Source organism: Bos javanicus, chromosome 7 (genome assembly GCF_032452875.1).
Source record: "Bos javanicus breed banteng chromosome 7, ARS-OSU_banteng_1.0, whole genome shotgun sequence".
Lineage (NCBI taxonomy): Eukaryota > Metazoa > Chordata > Mammalia > Artiodactyla > Bovidae > Bos > Bos javanicus.
Window position 1 is genome coordinate 86,625,292 of NC_083874.1, and position 25,123 is coordinate 86,650,414.

General features: G+C 39.5%; 1 protein-coding gene across 5 annotated transcripts in view; it reads right to left on the reverse strand.

Moving 5' to 3' along the window:
* Window positions 1-24,729, reverse strand: part of CCNH (cyclin H) — a 31,817-nt gene extending 7,088 nt beyond the window's left edge. For 4 of the 5 annotated variants that reach the window (XM_061424351.1, XM_061424352.1, XM_061424350.1 and 1 more), the window contains exons 1-6: window positions 24,393-24,729; window positions 22,395-22,517; window positions 9,915-9,988; window positions 8,730-8,940; window positions 5,359-5,522; window positions 1,914-1,984 (exon numbers count right to left, since the gene is read on the reverse strand). In XM_061424351.1, coding sequence (XP_061280335.1) covers window positions 1,914-1,984; window positions 5,359-5,522; window positions 8,730-8,940; window positions 9,915-9,988; window positions 22,395-22,517; window positions 24,393-24,509 — 760 coding nt within the window. In that variant the 5' untranslated portion in view covers window positions 24,510-24,729. The remainder of the gene's footprint in view (window positions 1-1,913; window positions 1,985-5,358; window positions 5,523-8,729; window positions 8,941-9,914; window positions 9,989-22,394; window positions 22,518-24,392) is intronic. The other variant, XM_061424353.1, reaches the window with a different exon arrangement.
* Between the last annotated feature and the right edge of the window lie 394 nt (window positions 24,730-25,123).

Consider the following 25,123-nt stretch of genomic DNA (forward strand, 5'->3'; position numbering starts at 1 on the left):
AAGTACTCCATCATCCAAGATCAAGATCTGCAATCTCATATTTCAGTATTTAAATTACAGATTTTATTAACAAGGACAACTGGCACAAACGGTTTGGAAACACTGATTTTAACCCTAAAGAATAGCCCAGCAGCCCTGAGCATGCAGTGTGACACAGGCAAGAATGAAAACGGAGAGGACTGGCTAACCTAGCTAGTAAGTTAGGTGGCGGTTCTAACTCAACTCAACCTAACGTACAGCTAAGCGAACTATCTATATTCAGTACCTTGTAATAACCTATAATGGAAAAGAATCTGAAAAAGAACATATATATATATACACACACATATATATATATAACTGAATCACTTCAACATACACCTGAAACTAACCCAAATATATTTTTAAAAAGTTAAAGGGAAAAAAAACACACAAAAACCCAAACCCTCAAGACAGTGTTTCTCAGCATCGACAGTATTGACAGCAGTTTGGGCTAGATGATTCTTTGTCATGAAGTGCTGTGTTAGTTTCCTAAAGCTGCTGTTAAAAACTACCACAAACTTAGTAGGCTTGTTAAAATCACAGGATGGATTCCCCGACAGTTCTGAAGCCCAAGAGTCTGAAATCAGTTTCACTGGGCCAAAGCACAGACACTGGCACAGGGGTTTCTCTGGGGGCTTCTGTTCCCACCTCTGGTGGCTAGCAGCATTCCTCAGCTGTGGCTATATTACTCCAATGTTTAGGGCTGGCATCTTCAAATCTATTCTGTCTTTACATTGCCTTCTCTGTCATACCTCCTTTGCCTTCCTCTATTAGGGACACTTGTGATTACATTTGGGCTCTATCTGGATAATCCAAGATAACGTCCTTAACTTGATCAAATCTGCAAGCCCCCCCCCCCCACTTTTTTTTTTTTTTTTACCATATAAAGCAACCACATTCAGTTTCCAGGGATTATGACGTGGCTATCTTTGGGGAGCCACTTTTCAGCCTACCAAGGGGCTGTGCTGTGAGTTCTGAAATGTACAGCAGCACCCTTACCTCCATACTAGATGATGGTAGCAGCCACAAACACCCCACCTCAAAGTGGTAACAACCAAGAATGTTCATAGACGGGAAAAAAGAAAATTCACCCCGTTAAGAATCATGGCTTTTGTAATATCAGATGAGGAAGTGACTAGCAAATGGCACACATTAACTAATTAAAGCTAATTTATCTACAAAATAGAAGGGAAAGAGACACGTGTACTCCAATGTTCATCGCAGCACTGTTTATAATAGCCAAGACGTGGAAGCAACCTAGATGTCCATCAGCAGATGAATGGATAAGAAAGCTGTGGTACATATACACAATGGAGTATTACTCAGCCATTAAAAAGAATACATTTGAATCAGTTCTAATGAGGTGGATGAAACTGGAGCCTATTATACAGAGTGAAGTAAGCCAGAAGGAAAAACATAAATACAGTATACTAACGCATATATATGGAATTTAGTAGAACAGTCTTATGGACTCATTGAAACATGCATGTAGGAAACGAGTTGCCAGTCCAGGTTCGATGCATGATGCTGGAACTCTTTTGTATAATTCATTTTAATATTTGGCTAATTTATCTACAAAATAGAAGTTTCAAATTTACTTAGCCTTTAGTTCCCTAAGACCTTTTTTAGTGCTCATCATATTTGCATACACTTTAAAAGGGCCTTGTTTTGAATCTCAACCCTTTGTGAATCTCAACATTTTTCACTTTCCTAAAAAGTTATGTGTAAAAACTACTTCGTGTGCCTTCTATTTGTTCTTCACCTTCATGATACAATAATAAGTAAATCTAAACAATAACTTGTAATTTCAAGTTAAAATACCAGTAAGTTATTTATTTACAAAGTAGCTCTGTGATAGAAGAACATTTTATAAAGCATTCTGTTTTACTTACTTTTCATTATATCTAGTAATTGGGACAAGGAAGTTCTGTTCTCCTTGAGCATCAGACTTTCTGATAAATAACTGGAAAAGACAGGGAAAAAATGTTTTAATCTATTGCACACATCGAGAAAATATGACATCATAAATTATTTTTCTTCATGTTCTTTTCTTCATCAAGGTGAATTTTTAAATAAATTTACTTGAAAACTGTTAAATAACAATACTTTGAACTTTACTAAAACTATAATCTCTCTCTCTTACAGTCTTAAGAATCTACTACAACTTGTACTAGGTTAAAAATGCTTAATGTTCAAGTTAATTTGTTTAACTTCCATAATATGTTGAGGGAAAATGATATGAAAATATTAGTAACAATACTCAATAATACTTTTGATGTTAAGTGAAGTGAAGTTGCTCAGTCGTGTCCGACTCTGCGACTTCATGGACTGTAGCCTACCGGACTCCTCTGTCCATGGGATTTCCCAGGCAAGAATACTGGAGTGGGTTGCCATTTCCTTCTCCAGGGGAACTTCCCCACCCAGGGGTCTCCCGCATTGTAGGCAGATACTTTACTGTCTGAGCCACAAGGGAAGCCTTTGATGTTAAGTGTTTAATATTTAAACCCTAACTTCACTTTACAGGTGAGGAATCTGAGTCACAGGGACAGACAAGTCATGAATAAAGTCAGGGAGTAGCAGAACTGGAACGTGGCTCTAGTAAGGATTCTCTCGCCTCTTATTATCAAGTCCATGTTAACTATAATTGCTCTTCTTGAGACAAACAGGTATTCCTGATAACCAGTAAGAGCATCACCCCATGTTTTACAAATCTATTACATCTTTTCTGCATCAAGTCCAAATCAAAAGTGTTAATACTGGGTTGGCCAAAAGGTTCATTTGGGACATCTTAGGAAAAACTTGAAAGAACCTTTTGGCCAACCCAGTAGTATTCCTTAATTGGACATAAAGCTCAGTTAACTGTTTTCCTGGAACCAATGATAGTATTTCTATATTTATATTTTTAGCCATTCTGAGGTTTTATATACTTGAACTTGATCTATAATTAATAACAGCCCAAGTGAACAGATTCCCAAAGTAACCTTTGAGAATAATCTTTCAAACATAAATGTAATAAAAACTGTTAATTTTTCTCTTAGGTGAAATAAAGTTACAAAATTTAGGACAATTTTTAAAGAAATTTTGTTGCTATATGTCTTTTAAACTATCAAAATTATTTAAATTCTATTACAACATTTTGATAACTACTTTTGCTATTATATTGTCTTCATCCAGTGTGAGAATTCATTTTAAATACGGAAATCAGTAACTCCCTTAACAGCAAATACATTTCTAGTTTTCAGTAATTCAAAGTAGCAATTAGTTTTTTCCCTTTTCCTTTCACGCTTCTGCCGTCTTTTTTTTCTTTTCATTACCTAAAAAGTCAAACTAGGAGATGTGAAGTAAAGCTCTAAATCCAATGAAAAAGAAGAAACCCCAAACCAACAACAGAATATTCCGTAAGTAATTATCTTAAAACATCATTCAGAATATAACAACAGCACAAAGGCTTCCCCCTTTTGAAATCAGTAATCAACATAAAAGAAATTTCCATGTATCCCAAAAGTTGGAAAGGAAGTCAGAAGTTAAAAATTATTTGAAAACATTTTCTCAAAGGTAAAAATGCCCAAATGTCTAGGCTCTGGGAATGCAACAAAAGTGTGTTTAATTTGTAGTGAGCCCAAGGTACTATGGGGCTTCCCTGGTGGCTCAGATGGTAAAGAATCTGCCTGCAATGCAGGAGATGGGGTTCAATCCCTGGATTGGGAAGATCTCCTGGAGAAGGGAATGGCTACCCACTCTAGTATTCTTGCCTGGAAAATTCCATGGACAGAGGAGCCTGGTGGGCTACAGTCCAAGGGGTTCCAACGAGTTGGACAAGACTGAGCAACTAACACTATCAACTTGCAAGGTACTATAATTTCACCTTCACCTGCCTGAAATTATAACCAAACTTTTCTAAGATGAAATAAACTCTACTTTAGACCTTAGGATCCTTCATCCTTCTCTACTGATATAAGAACAATCTTACCATTGAAAAATTAGCATATAAACTGCATAAGATACAATGCTTAAACAGATTAAGCAAACAACTGGTTATCTGAATTGTGGAAATGACTTTCTTCCCTTACACTATGGAAGCTCCACATTTGCAAAATCCATAGTATCAATTTGTATGGCCGTCCTTCCTAACTAGAGCAAGGATAGCTTTTCAGTATTAAATTTCTACAGTAGAGTGCATGATATATAGAAGGCAATCTTGGGGGAGGAAAAACTTCCACAAAGGTTTGCTTAGTAAATAAATGAAGGTATAGATCACTTTGGGATTAAATTTATATATTAATATACAACTGATGACTTCTGTTTATAGAGAAGAGGCATACCATAAATTAAACAAAATATAAACCCACAATCCCTTATCTTGGATTTGTTTTGAAATTCAGAATTATTCATGTTTTAGAAAGCTAACATGTGTATATACCATGAAATGTGAAATATTTCAGAGTATATATACACTGCCCCAATGTCTCTGGGGCTGTATCCTGTAATCAGTTATATTAATAGCTATGCAAGGAATCTTACAAATATTCCCATTCAGTTGAATAAAGACTAAATCACATCTGTTCATGTTTCCTGCCACCATATCAATGGATTTTGAAATTACAGACAAGGGATTACAAACATAGAAAAGTTTAAATTTAGAAAGTTTTATCATCTTTCTTCCTCAGCTATTTTAGGAATGAATCAAGCAGAAGTTCAAAGGTATAAAGAAATTAAATGTGAAAGTTTAAAAAGTCTAACTTACTACTTGCCTGGGCTTAAGTTAATTATAAATGAATATAATAAGTATCTAGTTAACCTCTGTACAAGATATTACTGTAAGAATCACGTGAATTTAATTCATGTGCTTATCACAGAACTCAGTTCTCAGTGTGCACTTGTGTATCAGCTATTATCGTCTACAGCTCACTGAAACTCATTTGGACATTCTCTAAAGCATCCCTCACTCAACAAGTCTTTACTGGATTCCATGTGCCATCCATGAAGATTAATGATAAAACAAGGCAGATGTATTCATTGTACTCACACTGCTTACCAGTTCACAAAACTTCTAAATTTTCCATATATTGATAGCTGTTATCAATCTTTTGTTAACAGTAGATTTAATTCTACTTTGATCATAAATGGATCATTTTAGCTCAAAAATATCTTACTCAATTTTTAAATATTTCCTTAAAAGGTGCTTCCAAGTCTTCCCTCAGTTGTCCTCACCGATGCTCAAGCATAAGAACATGAAAGACTGCAGTCACAAAGTGAACCTTACTTAAAAACCTGGGACTCCAGGAAGGAATAAACTGAGGTACTGAGTCTGATCGAAGTTAAAACACAAAACAATACCTTTCCATAGTAATTCCTGCTCTGGATGCACTAGATAAAATGGCAGTCAGAGCAATCTGGGAAGGTGTGTATAAAAGGTGAGCATCCGTCAATGCAACTCTATTAAGAAAGTCATCAGCTGTTTTCCTCAAAATCTCTGGATTCTCCAACAGGGGATAGCGAGTCTAGAAAGAGAGTTTGCAAATGTTATCACTTCTGAAAGTTTAATGGAGTAATAACAAGACAAAAATATTTATATAAACCAGAAAGTGCTTAACACAGAACACTTTTATAAGTATAGCCACTTGTATATGTGTAAGCCACATTTAGAAACCAAAGCACCACTTCATTTTGATTTGAAATTCTTTCTACCAAAAATTTACTTTTTGGAAGTAAATGGAAATGAATCTTGGTTTGATTATAGAATGATTTTTAGTATATGCCTAAGATATATGAACCATCCCTTGTAAATGCTCAGTCATGTCCAACTCTCTTGCCACTCAATGAACTGCAGCCTGCTAGGCTACTCTGTCCGTGGAATTTCCCAGGCAAGAACACTGGAGTGGGTTGCCATTTCTTCCTCGAGGGGATCTCCCCAACCCAGGGATCGAACCTGCGTCTCCTGCCTCTCCTGCACTGGCAGGCAGATTCTTTACCACTGAGCCACCTGATGTTCCCCTATTTTCTAAGAATTTCTACCTAATGAACCCTAATCTTAAGCCCTCAGATATATTTCGGATATCCACATTCAAGTCCCAAAGCAGTTAGAAATCTTATACTCTGAAACAAAACAGCCAGAGTCAGTTGTGCAGTCAGACCCAGGTCTTGTCATTATCCCCAAATGCCTGCCCTGATATTACAACCCCAACATTCTGCTCTGACCACAGCGCTCCCTTTCCCAGGACCCAATACTTCACAGCTGTTCTCTGACTTCCTCCTCAGAACCTCTGGTTCCTTATCCCTATACTTGCTCCTACTCACCAGTGTCCACTGGTTCCGATTTTCCTCTTTAATTCCCTGCCCCAGTACGCTGCCAATGTATTTCCAGCAAAACGTCAATAGCAGTCAAACTCAACCAACCTTCTTTACAACTGTACCCAGATTTCTGGGTCCTGCTAAAGAAAACAATACAACCAAGAGGTCCGGAAATATTCATATAAATTCAAGTTCACTGACCTCAAAACGGCTCTCAACACTGCCTAGATATGATGATAATATTCCGTTGAAAATGTGTTCTCCCCCTTTTTTGGTGATTAAACACTTTCCACCTGACTCAAAGTCTTTGATAATTCTCAGAAACTTCACTGCTCTCAGAAAATGAATTTTGCTGATAACAAAGACACTATTTCCTGCTACAGTCAGATCCCCAGGCATAACGTTATCCTTCCCTATGTTTTCCTCTTTTCCTCCATTAAGAGAAACAGCCAATTCTTCTACCTTGCTTCGAAATCCCGTGTCAGGCCCTTTCACCACACTCCAAAGGAAAACTCAAGCTACATATATTCGGTTACATTTTACTAGCTCTCTGCATCAGTTTCTTACACTAAACACAACAAAAAACTGTTCCTTTCTTCTAGCAGTCCCCCTGCACCCCATCTTTTCAATCATCCCACCTTCTTTTTCCACTTCAAAGACAAGCAATTTAATCCAAGATATGGATGCATTTTCTCACCTTCGATTTATTCCCCAACCAGCTCCAATCTGCTTTCTTCTTCCACACTCCACAAAGACTAATTTTACCAAGATCACAAATCACCTTTGGCACTAACTCCAGCAAATGTCAACTTTTACTTTGCCTGAATTCTCAGCAGGTTTGGAGAGCTGTCCATGATCATATTATAAAAGCATTCTACATCTCCAAAAGTCCTACCTCTCTGGATATTCTTCAGTCTTCTTATTTTTCTCTAGCTACCCTTTAAATAGTCCTTATGACCAATCCACTTGAAATCTTCCTGGGGCAATCGTGCCCAAATCTATACCTCCTGCCTACCCATCTTCTCTGACCTCCAGACATAAACATATACCAACAATCTACCTGTATCAGACACAATCTACCTGTATCATAAATGTACCACCATCTACCTATATGATCAGGCCAGAAAACTGGGGATTCTCCCACTGTCTTCACTCTATATGCAATCATTCTTCAAGCTCTACCAACTCTGCCTATCCCAAGCCCAAGAAGCTCTCTCTGTAGCCAGTGCCACCACGTGAGTCAAACCAACCATCTTCTGCCTGAACTACTGTTACTGGGATCCCTTCATCCATTCGAATCCACTCTCCTCATTATGCCTGACACATAGCACAGATGTGCAGTCAACACCCGGTGCAGACTGATACATGAGCTTGCAACATGTTGTTTAAAGCTGCAAACCTAATCATGCCACTCTTCAGACTTGAACCCTTCACTGGCTTCTTGTCACTCTGTTCAAAATCTGTAACGTTACTTCCGCAGTCTAGACTGCCTTCCACTCAGGCAGACATCCCCATCTCTCTCTCAGTTCTGTTTAGGTTCTTTAGTGTACCATGGTTTTTAAAATCTGGGCCTTTGCCAAAGAGGTCTCTGAGCAGGATGCTCTTCTACCCCCCAGTCCCTACTCTTGCTTTGAATTTCACCTTGTTACACTTTCTCAGAACTGTCTCCTCTTCCTCTCAATCTGCCATCTGCTTCTAAAGCACCCTGAATTTCCCCTTCTGTTAATACTTAGCACATTGAATATGTGATACTGTCTTTCTCGTGAGACTATAAGGCCTATCAAGTTGAGGCTGTTCCTGTCTAGTTCTTGATTAATCCTTAAGCACAGTGTTTGGCATACAGAAAGTACCCAGATTTTGCCACTCAAGATGAATGAACCAATTTCTGACTTCTGTTTACTCAACTCACACTATTCAAGCCCTTCTTCAGGACGGAAACAACTTTAGTTGTTTTTGTTAGTGTTCTGACAAAACATTTTATTTACTGTTACTTTTGATGCTTATGTATTGATTTTAGTTCACAAGGTCCTAAAAATAGAAGTCACTTAGCAATCTTCTAGTTTAAAATTAAGCCTTCTGTATCCAAGACAGTATACTTGAGTTAGAAGAGTTAAGTCTTTAAAAGTGTTACTATAAAGACACAATGGTCTTCATTAGGGTCCCTGGGCTGGTATTTGCAAATCTACTAAATCAGAATCTCTGGGACTAGTCTGACAATTTCAGTTAATAAGCCCTCCAGGTGATTCTGAAGCACTAAAGCACACTGAAGTTTGAGAACTATTGCCCTAGGAGTCCAGGCCAAACTCATATTTTAGTTAAGCCCATTAGGATCATTATAAATTATAGCAAAATTTTGATTCTTTTAACAATAGCAAAGGAGTTCACTCTACCAATTTACTTTACATCAGCAAGATTACCTTTAAATCAATGAGAAAGCCCTCAAAGGGTCTATAAGGATTGTGGACAATAAGGTGGAAATTAAGTTGCTGTATAAGAAGCAGTTCATATTCCAGAATCTGTTCGAGTGCTTTCTCTTGTCCAAGAGGGCTCTCCCGCAGATTTCCAACAAACTGTGGACTAGATACATTGAATTCATCTACTTTGCAAGCCAAAAATGCACAAGTGAGCCTAGAGGAAAAAATAAGGGAGGAATATGTATAAAATAATGAAATATTTCTAAACGTATGTTCTAAAACTGCCTAATAGTCACAAGTGACTATACTAGACATCTTTGGAAATTGGTTAAAAAAAAGTTTCCTGTTTAATCTTTTTATTCATAAGGTGACTAAAGTTTTAGGTTGAACTGTGTAATAGTGTCATAGCATTCAATTATTAACTTAATGGCAGTTCAGCCTAAATATCTGGGAAAACAAAATAATAGGAGTAAGAGAACTCAGCATCATGAAAATCAAATGGAAGAGGGGGGAAAAAGCACACACATAAGTACATATGGGCCTGGGAAGAAAGTTATATCAGAGAAACATTATGACAAGCCATCAGTGGAAGTCTCTAAGGGCATTTAAATGGAGGGTTATTACCTCAAGAACAAACCTATTAAACTCTCATGGCTGCTACATAAATTTTAGACTGAGAAAGATTACCACAAAAAACCAATATGGGACGTACCAGGGGCCTGACCAAGACTGGTAGAAACGGGAATAAAAAAGAAGAAGTATACAGGAACAGTATGACTGACAGCAAGTTCTTTGCGACGTCTCATACTAACTTCATCTTTATTTTTAATGATAAGCACAGCGCTTAGCAGAGACCAGAAACAACAGATCTTTGTTCAAGTGAAATGAATATAGAACTATAGGACTTGTAAATTTGTAGAGAAAGAGGAGTTACCGTAAATGATTCTCAGAGAAACTGAGTGAAGAAAAGTTCCACTAACAGAAAGATATTAGGGTAGCTAATTTGAGAGAAATAGAATGTGAATTTGGACAAGTGCCAGTACAGATGTCATCAGAATTAGTGGGAGTGATCTTAAGTTCAGAACAGAATACAAGTATAAATTACCCTTTATTAGGAAGTCATTTTCACACACATACATGGTCACATAGTAAAAAAGTATTAAGTGAAAATCAATAAATTATACTTACATTATTATCCGGGGGTGGTATTCCATTACTGAATTATTAAGGTAAAAGCGCTTGAAATACATACAAGCTGTACCCTAAGATTAAAAATACACATATTATCAGAACCTGCATACAAGTTGTTCTGTATTAAAAAAAAAAAAAAAAGCTTATTTATGCAACATTCCTTTAAAAAAGTCACTGGTAAAAAATACCAAAACTTATTTTTTCTTAACTCTAAATAAATTGCAATAAATTACTACAGAAAAACCACAGCGAAAAGACCTTCTGTTGTCCTTCCACACCTACTTTGGGTTACCCTTCCTGTGGTCACTGACTTCAATTAAAAACTGTATGGTGGTTTTATACAACAGGCTCCCCATTCCAGTATTCATGGGCTTCCCTGGAGGCTCAGATGGTGAAGAATCCGCCTGCAATGCAGGAAACCCGGGTTTGATCCCTGGGTTGGGAAGATCCCCTGGAGGAGGGCATGGCGGGCTACAGTCCACAGAGTCACAGAGTTGGACACGACTGAGTGACTAAGTATACACATATACTTGTATAATTTATACAAATGATCAAAGCTTAACCAGTCAATCTTATAAAATATTGATAGAATAACACTGTTAGAGCAATGAGTCTTCTCTTTAAATCCACTCTAGATCTGTGATCTAACCGTGATCACTGCTGCCAAACCAAACATCAGAAGCAGCAGCTACCATTTACTGACTGCATCCCATGTGCCACATTTTGTGCGAAGTACAAAACTATCACCTTATTTTAATTCTTATAACAATTTGGTGAAGGGTTGCTATCCCTACAGAGAAAGAAACTGAATATCAATGAGGTTAACTGACTTGCTCAAGGTCACACATCTAACAGGAACAGGGATGTTTTCAACCAAGGTCTGCCTGTACTTTTAACCACTATTTCATTTGGCTAGAACCAATGAAATAAATATCTATTTTAGGATGGAAAAAATATATTTCTTTTTAAGTACTTCTGAAGTTTAGTTTGGTCACTTTACATGAAACAAACATCAAAACTATCAGTTATAAAAATAAGTTATATAAAGGCAAATTCCACAAAGAAGTTTATTCAAGGATTCAGTTTCTTCACCTGAAAAGATCACTTAAACCTACTGCCTCATGTTATAGCTTCCTTATCAGAAAAGGCTAGGACCAAATCTGGAGATGGAAAGGAAGCACATCTAAAATTTTACATAAATCTGATCTCAGATAAAAGTCTGATTAAAAAAAGAAAATACTATGAATACTTTTGGACTATATTTTCAATATACTTCATTTATCAATTTTAAAAATGGAGATTATTTACTAGGAGCTTATTCTTTTGTGAGTCATAGATTATTCACTCAGTTTAACTTTAAAATGTATGATCTACTTTCACTTAAGGCTTTCATATTGATATTCACAACAAATCTGTGAGATAATATGGAAAAAAAAATTTATATGCATCCTTTTTTAAATCTTGCAGCTTTTAAATTTGTTTATTTTCTATCAACAAGAATACACATATCCAGATAGGAAAACAAAATAGTACCCCAGTAGAATAAATGAAATGGAGACGCACAATCTACCTGTAAGAATTCAGATTAAGGATGGTAGAGATAGATGATCCAAGAACTCAGAAGAGGCATAGATTAAGACAAAAGAAATGTTTAACAAAGAGTGAGGAAATATAAAGGACCAACAGAGATGACCAATACCTTAACTCAAATAAAAAATACATTAGAATTCTACCCAGCAAGGCTCTCATTCAAGTTCAACAGAGAAATCAAAAGCTTTATAGATAATCAAAAGCTAAGAGAATTTAGCACCACCAAACCAGTTTTACAACAAATGCCAAAGGAACTTCTCTAGGTGGAAAAGAAACGGCCACAACTGGAAACAAGAAAACTACAAACGGGAAAGCTTTTATATACCAGCAAAGGCATATATACAGTAAAGGCAGGAAATCATCCACACACACGGTAGCAACTGTGAGGAGAGTACAAATGCAGGATACTGAAAATGCATTCGAAACTAAGAGACCTGAAACTTAAAACAATCTAGTGTACACTTACACACACACACACACTCACACACACACAGACTTCCATGGTGGCTCAGTGGTGAAGACTCCATCTGCCAATGCAGGAGACGCAGGTTCAATCTCTGGGTTGGGAAGATTCCTTAGGGAAGGAAATGGAAACTCATTCCAGTATTCTTGCCAGGGGAAATCTCTTGGGCAAAAGAGCCTGGCAGGCTATAGTCCATGGGGTCACAAGAGTAGGCCATGACTTAGAGACAAAAGCAACTATATATATATAAAATCCTCATGCTAACTGCAAACCAAAAATCTATGACATACACACACACAAAAAGGAATCCAAACAAATAACAATGAACAAAATGGCAATAAGAACATGCACATTGATAATTACCTTAAACGCAAATGGATTACATGCCCCAGCCAAAAGACATAGACTGACTGAAACAAGACCCATATATGTACTGTCGACAAGAGACCCCACTTCAGATCTAGGGACACATACAAACTGAAACTGATGGAATGAAAAAAGATTCTGTGAAAATGGCAATCAAAAGAAAGCTAGACTACTGGGGCTCATATCAGACAAAACAGACTAAACTAAAGACTGTTGCAATAGATTAAAAAGGACACTACATGATGATCAAGGGATCAATGCACAGAGATACAACAACTGTAAATACATCTGCATCCTGCATCAGATCAGATCAGTGGCACAGTCATGTCCGACTCTTTGCGACCCCATGAATCGCAGCACACCAGGCCTTCCTGTCCATCACCAACTCCCGGAGTTCACCCAGACCCACGTCCATCGAGTCAGTGATGCCATCCAGCCATCTCATCCTCTGTCGTCTCCTTCTCCTCTTGCCCCCAATCCCTCCCAGCATCAGAGTCTTTTCCAATGAGTCAACTCTTCGCATGAGGTAGCCAAAATACTGGACTTTCAGCTTTAGCATCATTCTTCCAAAGAAATCCCAGGGCTGATCTCCTTCAGAATGGACGGGTTGGATCTCCTTACACTCCAAGGGACTCTCAAGAGTCTTCTCCAACACCACAGTTCAAAAGCATCAATTCTTCGGCGCTCAGCCTGCTTCACAGTCCAACTCTCATATCCATACATGACCACAGGAAAAACCATAGCCTTGACTAGGCGAACCTTTGTTGGCAAAGTAATGTCTCTGCTTTTCAATATGCTATCTAGGTTGGTCATAACTTTCCTTCCAAGGATTAAGCGTCTTTTAATTTCATGGCTGCAATCACCATCTGTAGTGATTTTGGAGCCCAGAAAAATAAAGCCTGACACTGTTTTCACTGTTTCCCCATCTATTTCCCATGAAGTGGTGGGACCAGATGCCATGATCTTCGTTTTCTGAATGTTGAGCTTTAAGCCAACTTTTTCACTCTCCACTTTCACTTTCATCAAGAGGCTTTTGAGTTCCTCTTCACTTTCTGCCATAAGGGTGGTGTCATCTGCATATCTGAGGTTATTGATATTTCTCCCAGCAATCTTGATTCCAGTTTGTGTTTCTTCCAGTCCGGCATTTCTCATGATGTACTCTGCATATAAGTTAAATAAACACGGTGACAATATACAGCGTTGACGGACTCCTTTTCCTATTTGGAACCAGTCTGTTGTTCCATGTCCAGTTCTAACTGTTGCTTCCTGACCTGCATACAAATTTCTCAAGAGGCAGATCAGGTGGTCTGGTATTCCCATCTCTTTCAGAATTGTCCACAGTTTATTGTGATCCACAGTCAAAGGCTTTGGCATAGTCAATAAAGCAGAAATAGATGTTTCTCTGGAACTCTCTTGCTTTTTCTATGATCCAGCGGATGTTGGAAATTTGATCTCTGGTTCCTCTGCCTTTTCTAAAACCAGCTTGAACATCAGGAAGTTCACGGTTCACATATTGCTGAAGCCTGGCTTGGAGCATTTTGAGCATTACTTTACTAGCGTGTGACATGAGTGCAATTGTGCGGTAGTTTGAGCATTCTTCGGCATTGCCTTTCTTTGGATTAGAATGAAAACTGACCTTTTCCAGTCCTGTGGCCACTGCTGAGTTTTCCAAATTTGCTGGCATATTGACTGCAGCACTTTCACAGCATCATCTTTCAGGATTTGGAATCGCTCAACTGGAATTCCATCACCTCCGCTAGCTTTGTTCATAGTGATGCTTTCTAAGGCCCACTTGACTTCACATTCCAGGATGTCTGGCTCTAGGTGAGTGATCACACCATCGTGATTATCTGGGTTGTGAAGATCTTTTTGTACAGTTCTTCTGTGTATTCTTGCCATCTCTTCTTAATATCTTCTGCTTCTGTTAGGTCCATACCATTTCTGTCCTTTACCGAGCTCATCTTTGCATGAAATGTTCCTTTGGTATCTCTGATTTTCTTGAAGAGATCCCTAATCTTTCCCATTCTGTTGTTTTCCTCTATTTCTTTGCACTGATCACTAAAGAAGGCTTTCTTATCTCTTCTTGCTATTCTTTGGAACTCTGCATTCAGATGTTTATATCTTTCCTTTTCTCCTTTGCTTTTCGCTTCTCTTCTTTTCACAGCTATTTGTAAGGCCTCCCTAGACAGCCATTTTGCTTTTTTTCATTTCTTTTCTATGGGAATGGTCTTGATCCCTGTCTCCTGTACAATGTCACGAACCTCATTCCATAGTTCATCAGGCACTCTGTCTATCAGATCTAGGCCCTTAAATCTATTTCTCACTTCCACTGTATAATCATAAGGGATTTGATTTAGGTCATACCTGAATGGTCTAGTGGTTTTCCCTACTTTCTTCCATTTAAGTCTGAATTTGGCAATAAGGAGTTCATGGTCTGAGCCACAGTCAGCTCCTGGTCTTGTTTTTGATGACTGTATAGAGCTTCTCCATCTTTGGTTGAAAGAATATAATCAATCTGATATCTGCATAGGAGCTCCTCAATATATAAGGCAAATGCTAACAGCGAAAAAAGGAGAAAAGGGTGGTAACACAATAATAGTGGGGGACTTAAACAACCTAGACAGCATATTCAAAAGCAGAGACATTACTTTGTCAACAAAGGTCCGTCTAGTCAAGGCTATGTTTTTTCCAATGGTCGTGTATGGATGTGAGAGGTGGACTATAAAGAAAGCTGAGTGCCAAAGAATTGATGCTTTTGAACTTAAGTGCTGGAGAAGACTCTTGAGAGTCCCTTGGACTGTGCAAGGAGATCCAACCAGTCCATTCTAAAGGAGATCAGTCCTGGGTGTTCATTGGAAGGACTGATGCTGAAGCTGAAACTCCCAATACTTTGGCCACCTGGTGTGAAGAGCTGACTCATATGAAAAGACCCTGATGCTGGGAAAGATTGAAGGCAGGAGGAGAAGGGGATGACAGAGGATGAGATGGTTGTATGACATCACCGACTCAATGGACATGAATTTGGGTGAACTCTGGGAGTTGATAATGGACAGGGAGGCCTGGCGTGCTGCGGTTCATGAGGTCGCAAAGAGTTGGACATGACTGAGTAACTGAACTGAACTAAACACCCTACTTACATCAAGAGACAGATCATCCAGACAGAAAATCAATAAGGAAACTCAGGCTTTAAATGACACATTAAACCAGATGGGTTTAACTTAAATTTATTGAATATTTCATCTGAAAGCAGCAGAATAAACATTCAAGTGTACAGGGTACACTCAGACAGATCACATGTAACCCATAAAGCAAGTCTTGATAAATTAAAAAGAACTGTAATCACATCAAGCATCTTTTCCAACCACAATACTATGACATTAGAAATCAACCACAAGAAAAAAATTGTGAAAAACACAAACACTTGGAGGCTAAATAATATGCTACTAAACAACCAATGCATCGCTGAAGAAATCAAAGAGGAAATCAAATTCCTAGGAACAAATGAAAACCAAAGCAGGACAATCCAAAATCTTTAGGATGCAGTAAAAGCAGTTATACAAGGGGAGTTTATAGAAATACAGTCTTACCTCAGGAAATAAGAAAAATCTCAAACAACCTAACCTTACTCTTAAAGCAACTAGAGAAAGAAGAGCAAATAAAACCCAAAGTTAGCAAAAAGAAAGAAATCACAAAGATCAGGGCAGAAATAAATGAAATTAGACACGAAGAAAATAATAAAAAAACAAGCTAGTTCTTGGAAAAGATAAGCAAAATTGACAAACCTTTAGCCAAACCCGTCAAGAAAAACAGGGGAGGGCTCAAATCAATAATGAAAAAGGAGAAGTTACAATGGATACCACGGAAATACCAAGGATCACAAGAGACTTGTACAAGCAACTATGTGCCAATAAAACGAACAACCTAGAAGAAAAGGACAAATTCTTTGAAATGCAAACCTCCCAAAACTGAACTAGGAAGAAATGGAAAATATGGACAGACCAACTGTAAGCACTGAAATAGAAACTATGATTAAGAATCTCCCAAACAAAAGTCCAGGACTAGATGGCTTCATGGGTAAATGCAATGAAACCTTTAGAGCAGGGGTCCCCAACCTCTGGGAGCCAATGCCTGATGGTCTGAGGTGGAGCTGTTGTAGTAATAATAGAAATGAAGCACACACTAAATGCAATGTGCTTGAAATCACCCCTAAACCGTCCCCACCCCAGCCCTCCAGGTCCACTGAAAAACCGTCTTCCACAAAAACAGTCCCTGGTGCCAAAAAGGTTGGAGACTACTGATAAAGAGAATAGTTTAGAGACTAGTTAACACCCATCCTTCTGAAACCCTTCCAAAAACTGCAGAGGGAGAAACACTCCCAAACTCATTCTATGAAGCCACCATCACCCAGATGCCAAAACCAGACTGACACCACAAAATACCACTCATGAACATAGATGCAAAAATCCTCCACAAAATACTAGCAAACTGAATTGAACAATACATTAGAAAGATCATTCACGAGGACTTCCTTGGTGGCTCAGTGGTAAAGAATCTACCTGCTAATGCAGGAGACGCAGGCTCAATCCCTGGTCCGAGAAGACCCACATGCTGTGGAGCAACTAAACCCACGTGCCACAACTACTGAGCCTGCGCTGTAGAGTCCAGGATCCGTAACCACTGAGCCCACGTGCCCTAAGGCCTGTGCTCTGCAACATGGGATGCCACCCAATAAGGCCGTGCACTTGCAACTAGAGGAAAGCCTGTGCAGCAGTGGAGACCAAGCCCAGCCAAATGGTCATATGCTGTGATCAAGGGGCATTTTTCTTAGGCTACAAATATTTTTCAATATCTACAAATTAATTACACTGATATACCGCATTAACAAAATGAAGAATAAAAACTATATGATCATCTCAATAGACACAGAAAAAACCTGACAAAATCCAACACTGATTTGATTAATACTCTCCAGAAAGTGCACAAAAAGAACCTACCTCAACACAGTAAAGGCCATATATGACAAACCCACAGCAACATCATGCTCAAGAGTGAAAAGCGGAAAGCATTTCCTCTATCATCAGAAACAAGACAAGGATGTCCACTCTCAACATTCTTACTCAACAGTTTTGGAAGTCCTAACCACAGCAATCAGAGAAGAAAAGGAAACAAAAGGAATCCAAATTAGAAAACAAAACAAAACAAAACAAAACTGTTACTGCTGGCAGATGACATTATACTAAACACTGAAAATCCTAAAGATGTTACCATAAAACTACCAGAGCTTATCAGTGAATTCTATACATTTGCAGGATACAAAATTAATACACAGAAATCTCTTGCATTTCTATATACAAATGAAAGATCAGAAAGAAATATTAAGGAAACAATTCCATTTTTGACCACATCAAAAAGAATAAAATACCTATGAATAAACCCACCTGAGGAGGCAGAAATCCTGTACTCTAAAAACTGTAATACTCTGATGAAAGATATCAAAGATGACAAAACAGATGGAAAGATTTACCATATTCCTGATTGAAAGAATCAACACTGTCAAAATAACTATATTACCCAAGGTAATCTACAGATTCAATGCAATCCCTATCAAATTACCAATGGCAGTTTTTGTAAATCTAGAACTAAAAAAAATCTTAAAATTTGTATGGAAACACTGCTGCTGCTGCTGCTGCCGCCGCCAAGTCGCTTCAGTCATGTCCAACTCTGTGCGACCCTATAGATGGCAACCCACCAGGCTCCCCTGTCCCTGGGATTCTCCAGGCAAGAACACTGGAGTGGGTTGCCATTGCCTTCTCCAATGCATGAAAGTGAAAAGTGAAAGTGAAGTCGCTCAGTCATGTCTGATTCTTAGCGACCCCATGGACTGCAGCCTACCAAGCTCCTCTGCCCATGGGATTTTCCAGGCAAGAGTACTGGAGTGGGGTGCCAAAGACCCCAAATAGCCATACCAATCTTGAGAAAGAAAAACAGAGCTGGAGGAATGAGGCTCCCTGACTTATGACTATACTATTAAGATACAGTAATTAATACAGTATGGTACTGGCAAACTATTAGAATCCGCCTGCAATGCAGGAGACCCCGATTTGATTCCTGGGTCAGGAAGATCCGTTGAAGAAGGGATAGGCATCCCACTGCAGTACTCTTGGGCTTCCCTCCTGGCTTAGCTGGTAAAGAATTCCACAATGTGGGAGACCTGGGTTCAATCCCTGGGTTGGGAAGATCCCCTGGAAAAGGGAAGGCTACCCACTCCAGTATCCTGGCCTGGAGAATTCCATGGACTGTACAGTACATGGGGTCACAAAGAGTCAAGACACAGCTGAGCAACTTTCACTGGCAAACCAACAGACACATAGATCAATGGAACAGGATAGAAAGCAAAGAAATAAACCCATGCACTCATGTTTATTCTCAACAAAGGAGGCAAGAATATATAACGAAAAAAAGACATTCTTCAATAAGTGCTGCTGGGGAAACTGAACAGCTCCCTATACAAGAATGAAATTAGAACACTCACTAACACCACACACAAAAATAAACTCCAATGGATTAAAGACCTAACTGTGAGACCAGACATCATAAAACTCTTAGAGGAAAACAAAGGCACAATACTCTTTGACATAAATCACAACAGTATCTTTTTGGATCCACCTCCGAGGGTAATTAAATTAACAAATGAGATCTAATTAAACTTAAAAGGTTTTTGCACAGAAAAGGAAATTATAAACAAAACAAAAAGACAACCCTCAAAATGGGAGAAATGCAAACAAAGAACCAACAAGGGATTAATCTCTAAAATATACAAAGAGCTCATGTAGCTCAATATTAAAAAAAAAAAAAAGAAACCCAATCAAAAAATGTGCAGAAGATATAATATAGACATTTCTCCTAAGAACATATACCGATGGCCAAAAAGCACATGAAAAGATGCTCTGCATGGCTAATTACTAGAAAAATGCAAACCAAAAATACAATGAGGTATTAACACACATCAGAAGGGCCATCATCAAAAATTTTACAAACAATCCATACTAGAGAGGGTATGGAGAAAGGGAACCCTCCTACACTGCAGCTGAGAATGTAAAATGGTACAGACATAGTGGAGAACAGTATCACTTCAGTTCAGTCACTCAGTCGTGTCCGACTCTTTGCAACCCCATGAATCACAGCTTGCCAGGCCTCCCTGTCCATCACCAACTCCCCGAGTTCACTCAAACCCACATCCATTGAGTTGGTGATGCCATCCAGCCATCTCATCCTCTGTCGTCCCCTTCTCCTCCTGCCCCCAATCCCTCCCAGCATTAGAGTCTTTTCCAATGAGTCAACTCTTCGCATGATGTGGCCAAAGTACTGGAGCTTCAGCTTTAGCCTCATTCCCTCCAAAGAACACCCAGGGCTGATCTCCTTCAGAATGGACTGGTTGGATCTCCTTGCAGTCCAAGGGACTCTCAAGAGTCTTCTCCAATACCACAGTTCAAAAGCATCAATTCTTCGGCGCTCAGCCTTCACAGTCCAACTCTCACATCCATACATGACCACAGGAAAAACCATAGCCTTGACTAGGCGAACCTTTGTTGGCAAAGTAATGTCTCTGCTTTTCAATATGCTATCTAGGTTGGTCATGACTTTCCTTCCAAGGAGTAAGCGTCTTTTAATTTCATGGCTGCAATCACCATCTGCAGTGATTTTGGAGCCCAGAAAAATAGTCTGACATTGTTTGCACTGTTTCCCCATCTACTTGCCATGGAGTGATGGGACCAGATGCCATGATCTTAGTTTTCTGAATGTTGAGCTTTAAGCCAACTTTTTCACTCTCCTCTTTCACTTTCATCAAGAAACTTTTTAGTTCCTCTTCACTTTCTGCCATAAGGGTGCTGTCATCTGCATATCTGAGTTATTGATATTTCTCCCAGCAATCTTGCTTTCAGCTTGTGTTTCTTCCAGTCCAGCGTTTCTCATGATGTACTCTGCATATAAGTTAAATAAGCAGGGTGACAGTATACAGCCTTGACGGACTCCTTGTCCTATTTGGAACCAGTCTGTTGTTTCATGTCCAGTTCTAACTGTTGCTTCCTGACCTGCATACAGGTTTCTCAAGAGGCAGGTCAGGTGGTCTTGTACTCCCATCTCTTGAAGAATTTTCCACAGTTTATTGTGATCCACACAGTCAAAGGCTTTGGCATAGTCAATAAAGCAGAAATAGATGTTTCTCTGGAACTTTCTTGCTTTTCTGATGATCCAACAGATGTTGGCAATTTGATCTCTGGTTCCTCTGCCTTTTCTAAAACCAGCTTGAACATGTGGAAGTTCCCGGTTCACGTATTGCTGAAGCCTGGCTTGGAGAATTTTGAGCATTACTTTACTAGCATGTGAGTTGAGTGCAATTGTGTGGTAGTTTGAGAACGGTATGGACGGCTCTAAAAAACTAAAACCAGAGCTATCATATGATAAACAATCCCACTCCTGGGCATATATCTGGAGAAAACCATACTTCAAAGATACAAAGACCCCAGTGCTCATTGCAGCACTATTTACAACAGTTAAGACATGGGAGCAATCCAAATGCCCATCAACAGAGGAATTTAAAAAGAATATGTGGTACACGTATACAATGGAATATTACTCAGCCATAGCCAGGTGGCCCAGTGGTAAAGAACCAGCCTGACAATGAAGGATACATAAGAGACATAAGTGATATAAGAGACGGGGGTTCAATTCCTGGGTCAGGAAGAGCCCCTGGAGAAGAAAATGGCAACCCACTCCAGTATTCTTGCCTGGAAAATCCCATGGACAGAGGAGCCTAGCGGGCAAAGTTCTCGCAGTCACAAAAGAGCTGCACATGACTTAGCAACTGAACAAAAAACAAATATTCCATTTGTAGCAACATGAATGGACCTAAAGATTAACATACTAAGTGAAGTCAGAGAAAGACAAATATCATATGATATCACTTCTATGTGGAATCTAAAAAATTACACAAATGAACTTATTTACAGAACAGAAACAGACTCACAGACTTAGAAAACAAACTTTTGATTAACAGAGGGGAAAGATGGGGGATGAGGGATAAATTATGTTACGATTAAAGTACACACACTACTGTATGTAGATAAACAACAAGAACCTACTGTATAACACAGGAAACTCTAGTTAATACTCTGCGATAACCTATATGGGAAAAGAATGTGAAAAAGAATAGATATATGTATGTTGCTGCTGCTGCTTAGTCGCTTCAGTTGTGTCTGATTCTGTGGGATCCCATAGACGGCAGCCCACCAGGCTCCCCTGTCCCTGGCATTCTGCAGGCAAGAACACTGGAGTGGGTTGCCATTTCCTTCTCCAATGCATAAAAGTGAAAAGTGAAAGTGAAGTTGCTCAGTCGTGTCCAACGCTTAGCGACCCCATGGACTGCAGCCTACCAGGCTCCTCCACCCGTGGATTTTCCAGGCAAGAGTACTGGAGTGGGGTGCCATTCCTTCTCCGAGATATACGTATATGTATAACTAAATCACTTTGCTGAAACATAACACTGTAATCAAATATACTCCAATTAAAAGAAAGGATAGAAACAATTACAGAGACAGCATATACAAATGCATATAGCCAAAAAGTTTTAACTACCTGTTTTTCCTCAACAATACCCTATCACAGTACAAACACACAGAAACACACAAGCACATACACAAACATCCGAAACAAAGGCATGAGAACCCAGAGGGAAAGTAATTTTTTTCTTTCCCTATAAAATGAGAATGTCATGACATATCCAGCAGACCTCAAAATTCTTTTGACATGAAATGAGTTTTGAAACATTGTGTAAGATACAATGTAAGAATTCATAATTTAATGCATTCATTGAAAAATGTGACAACAAATATTGATGCATAAATTATATACATAACTAAGGTGCATTTTTGAGTAAAGTGGATAGAGAATTGAGTTAAATATTTATAAGAGGATATAAGTTAGCTTATAAGATTAATCTTTATAAGCTCTTGTAAGTTAGCTACAGAAATTTATACCTCATTACCACTAAAGCTTACCACAACAGATCTTGGCATTGCTGGCTTAAACACCGAACAGAATTCCAATAATCTTTTCTCATAATACTTGCAGAGCGTTATTTCTTCATGAGGCTCAAGAAAGACGGGGTCATTTGGAAGAACCTTTAGATCAAAAGTTAGAACAAAAGTTTAATAAGTTAGATAATCTTAATATTTCTCTGTGCAGATTTAATTAAGTTTTTATCTCTAACCAAAGGGAAATGTATCTCATTTTCTCTTTACAGAATTGCTAATATTACACAAAAATAAGTTTTAAAAAATACTCAATAAACTAAAACTGTGCCACAATTGCATAACTTCTCAGAATGTCAGCTGAATATTTGCTCACTAAGGTATAAGCAATCATGAGGAGCGTGTGTATATGCTCACAAGTTTGATGTCACTTTTACAGATCAAAAGGAAGAAACCGTCAATGGTTGGAAAACTTTCAATAGCCCTTTCTCAGTCGGTTATCGAGTCACAGAGGTTGAAGTAAAAATCAAGTGTCTCAAGGATATTTCTGACCCTTAACATATTACCTCTTCTGCATCTCTATAAAATTTCTACGAAATACACTGTAGGGTTAATAAATACTACAATTTTACAACAAAAATATCTATTTGGTGCCACTACTGGTTTAATTACAAGTGCCAAAAAAGGTATGTTGAGTCCTAACACCAGTACCTCACAATGTGAGAAAATAAGGTCTTTGCAGATACAATTAGTTAAGATGAGGTCCTACTGAAGTAGAAAAGGCTTCTAATCCAATATGACTGGTAGCTTTGTAAGAAGAACATATAAAGAGACAGAGACACAGGGAGAACACTCCGGAAAGAAGGAGCTAGAGGCTGGAGTTGGCTGCCACTAGCAGAAAAACACCTGGGGTTACCAGAAGCTGAAAAGGAAAGGGTCTAGAAGTTGTAGAGAGCACTACTCCACAAACACCTTGGTCTGACACTTCTAGCCTCCAGAACTCAAACAATAAATCTCTGCTGTGTTAAGTCACTTAGTGTATGGTATTGTGGCGGGCCTAGGAAACTAACACAGGTGGGGCTCATTTTATAGACAGAGCATGGCATTGCGATTCACAGAAGGACAGTTGAAATCAGATTCCATGGGTTCAAATCCTGGCTCTGCCACTTACTAGCTATAGCCTGAGAAGTTATTCAACCTCTCTGTACTTCAGTGTCCTCAGATGTAATGCAAGGATAATAACAGTATCTACCTCATGGGGGTAGTTGTGAGGAGTCTATGAGCTAACAGTTGCCAAATACTGAAAATTTAGCAAAGGAAGTACTACTCTGTACAGCACAAAAATAAAATGATATTAAGTAAACGAGAGTTACAGGTAAAAGTAAAACTGGAAGGGCGTGGCGGACAGACTATAGTCCAAACCTTCTGTAGTCAACTGGTTTGTGCTAACGGTGTCTCATCCCCCTTCTTCTGCCCTGCCCCATCCAATCAATCCAATCTTTCCCAGAAAGCTCTTTCTAGAACAGAATCTGACAAGATTAATTTCCCATTTAGAATCTTTCTAAGGTTTCCCATCTCTCCATCACAGAGTTCAAACTACTTACTTCCGCTTACAAGTTCCCTGCCTGTGTTCTCCAGCCTCTCAACACTCTGCTTCCGCCACACACGATCAAGAGCGTTCCAGAGACCAGCTCTGCGATTTCTGAACTCCGCCTTTGCACCTGTGGCTCTGTCCGCCGGGAAAGTCCTTTCCCCATCTCCACACCAGCCACTAAGAGAAACCTACCCCCGGTACATTAGCATCCTACAAAGTGTTTTCTTTGCCTTGTTACTGACTATACAGTCCGCCGCTCGACTGAGGGGATGGACGGCCTTGTCCGTCTCCTTACCCACTGTACCTGGCAAGGTGCTCGCTGTTGATTAGATGGATAAACGCACTCTGCGCCGAGGAGGCGGGAGGGAGGTGTGGGGTACGTCCTGGGGGAGGGGGGGACAGGCAAGAGTTTACAGAGCCCGAGCCCTCACCTTCCCGTTCGCCACCGCTTTGCATTTGAATTTGCGGTTGGCGTCGGCCCGCAACCGCGCCAGCTGCTCCTCGCTGGCGAAAGTCCAGTGCCTCTTCTGGCTACTGTTGTGGTACATCGGGAAATCGGAGGCGAGGCCCAGGGAGCCTGTAGAGAGAAGACCACGAACTATACAAAACCTGACGTAAAGCACCTAAGCCACCTCCAGGATCCCACGGAAGCCAAGTCAGGACAACCCGGCGCGGGGGCGATGACGTCAACCTCACGTAGTAATTCCGTCCCCAGTCGCGTTTCCGGAGCGGATTAGGAGGAGAATGGCTCCTGGTGTCTCCAGCGCCTGCTACCCCCAAGTGGGCGTGGCCCACAGAAGCCGCGCCTCCTTTCCTGGCCCTAGCTCCGCCCCTTCCCGACAAGATTTAAAGGAGAAGCGACGCGGAGGGCTGTTCAAAAGGGAATAGCAATACATTTAGGACTTGTGAAAGCTAACCTGAACAATTTAACGTGCTGCGATTCATGGGGTCGCATGGAGTTGGATACGACTGAGCGACTGAACTGAACTGAACTGAACGATTACATGGGGATGACATTGGGCAGATCAGATTGAACAGCCAAGATCGTAAAACAGAAGCATTCCTGGTTCTTTTAACGAAGTATGTCTGGAGCCGTACCAAATTCTCGGCCTCAGAGAGACTGGAACATGGTTGGAAAACTAGAAGCAGTGCGTGGGTATTG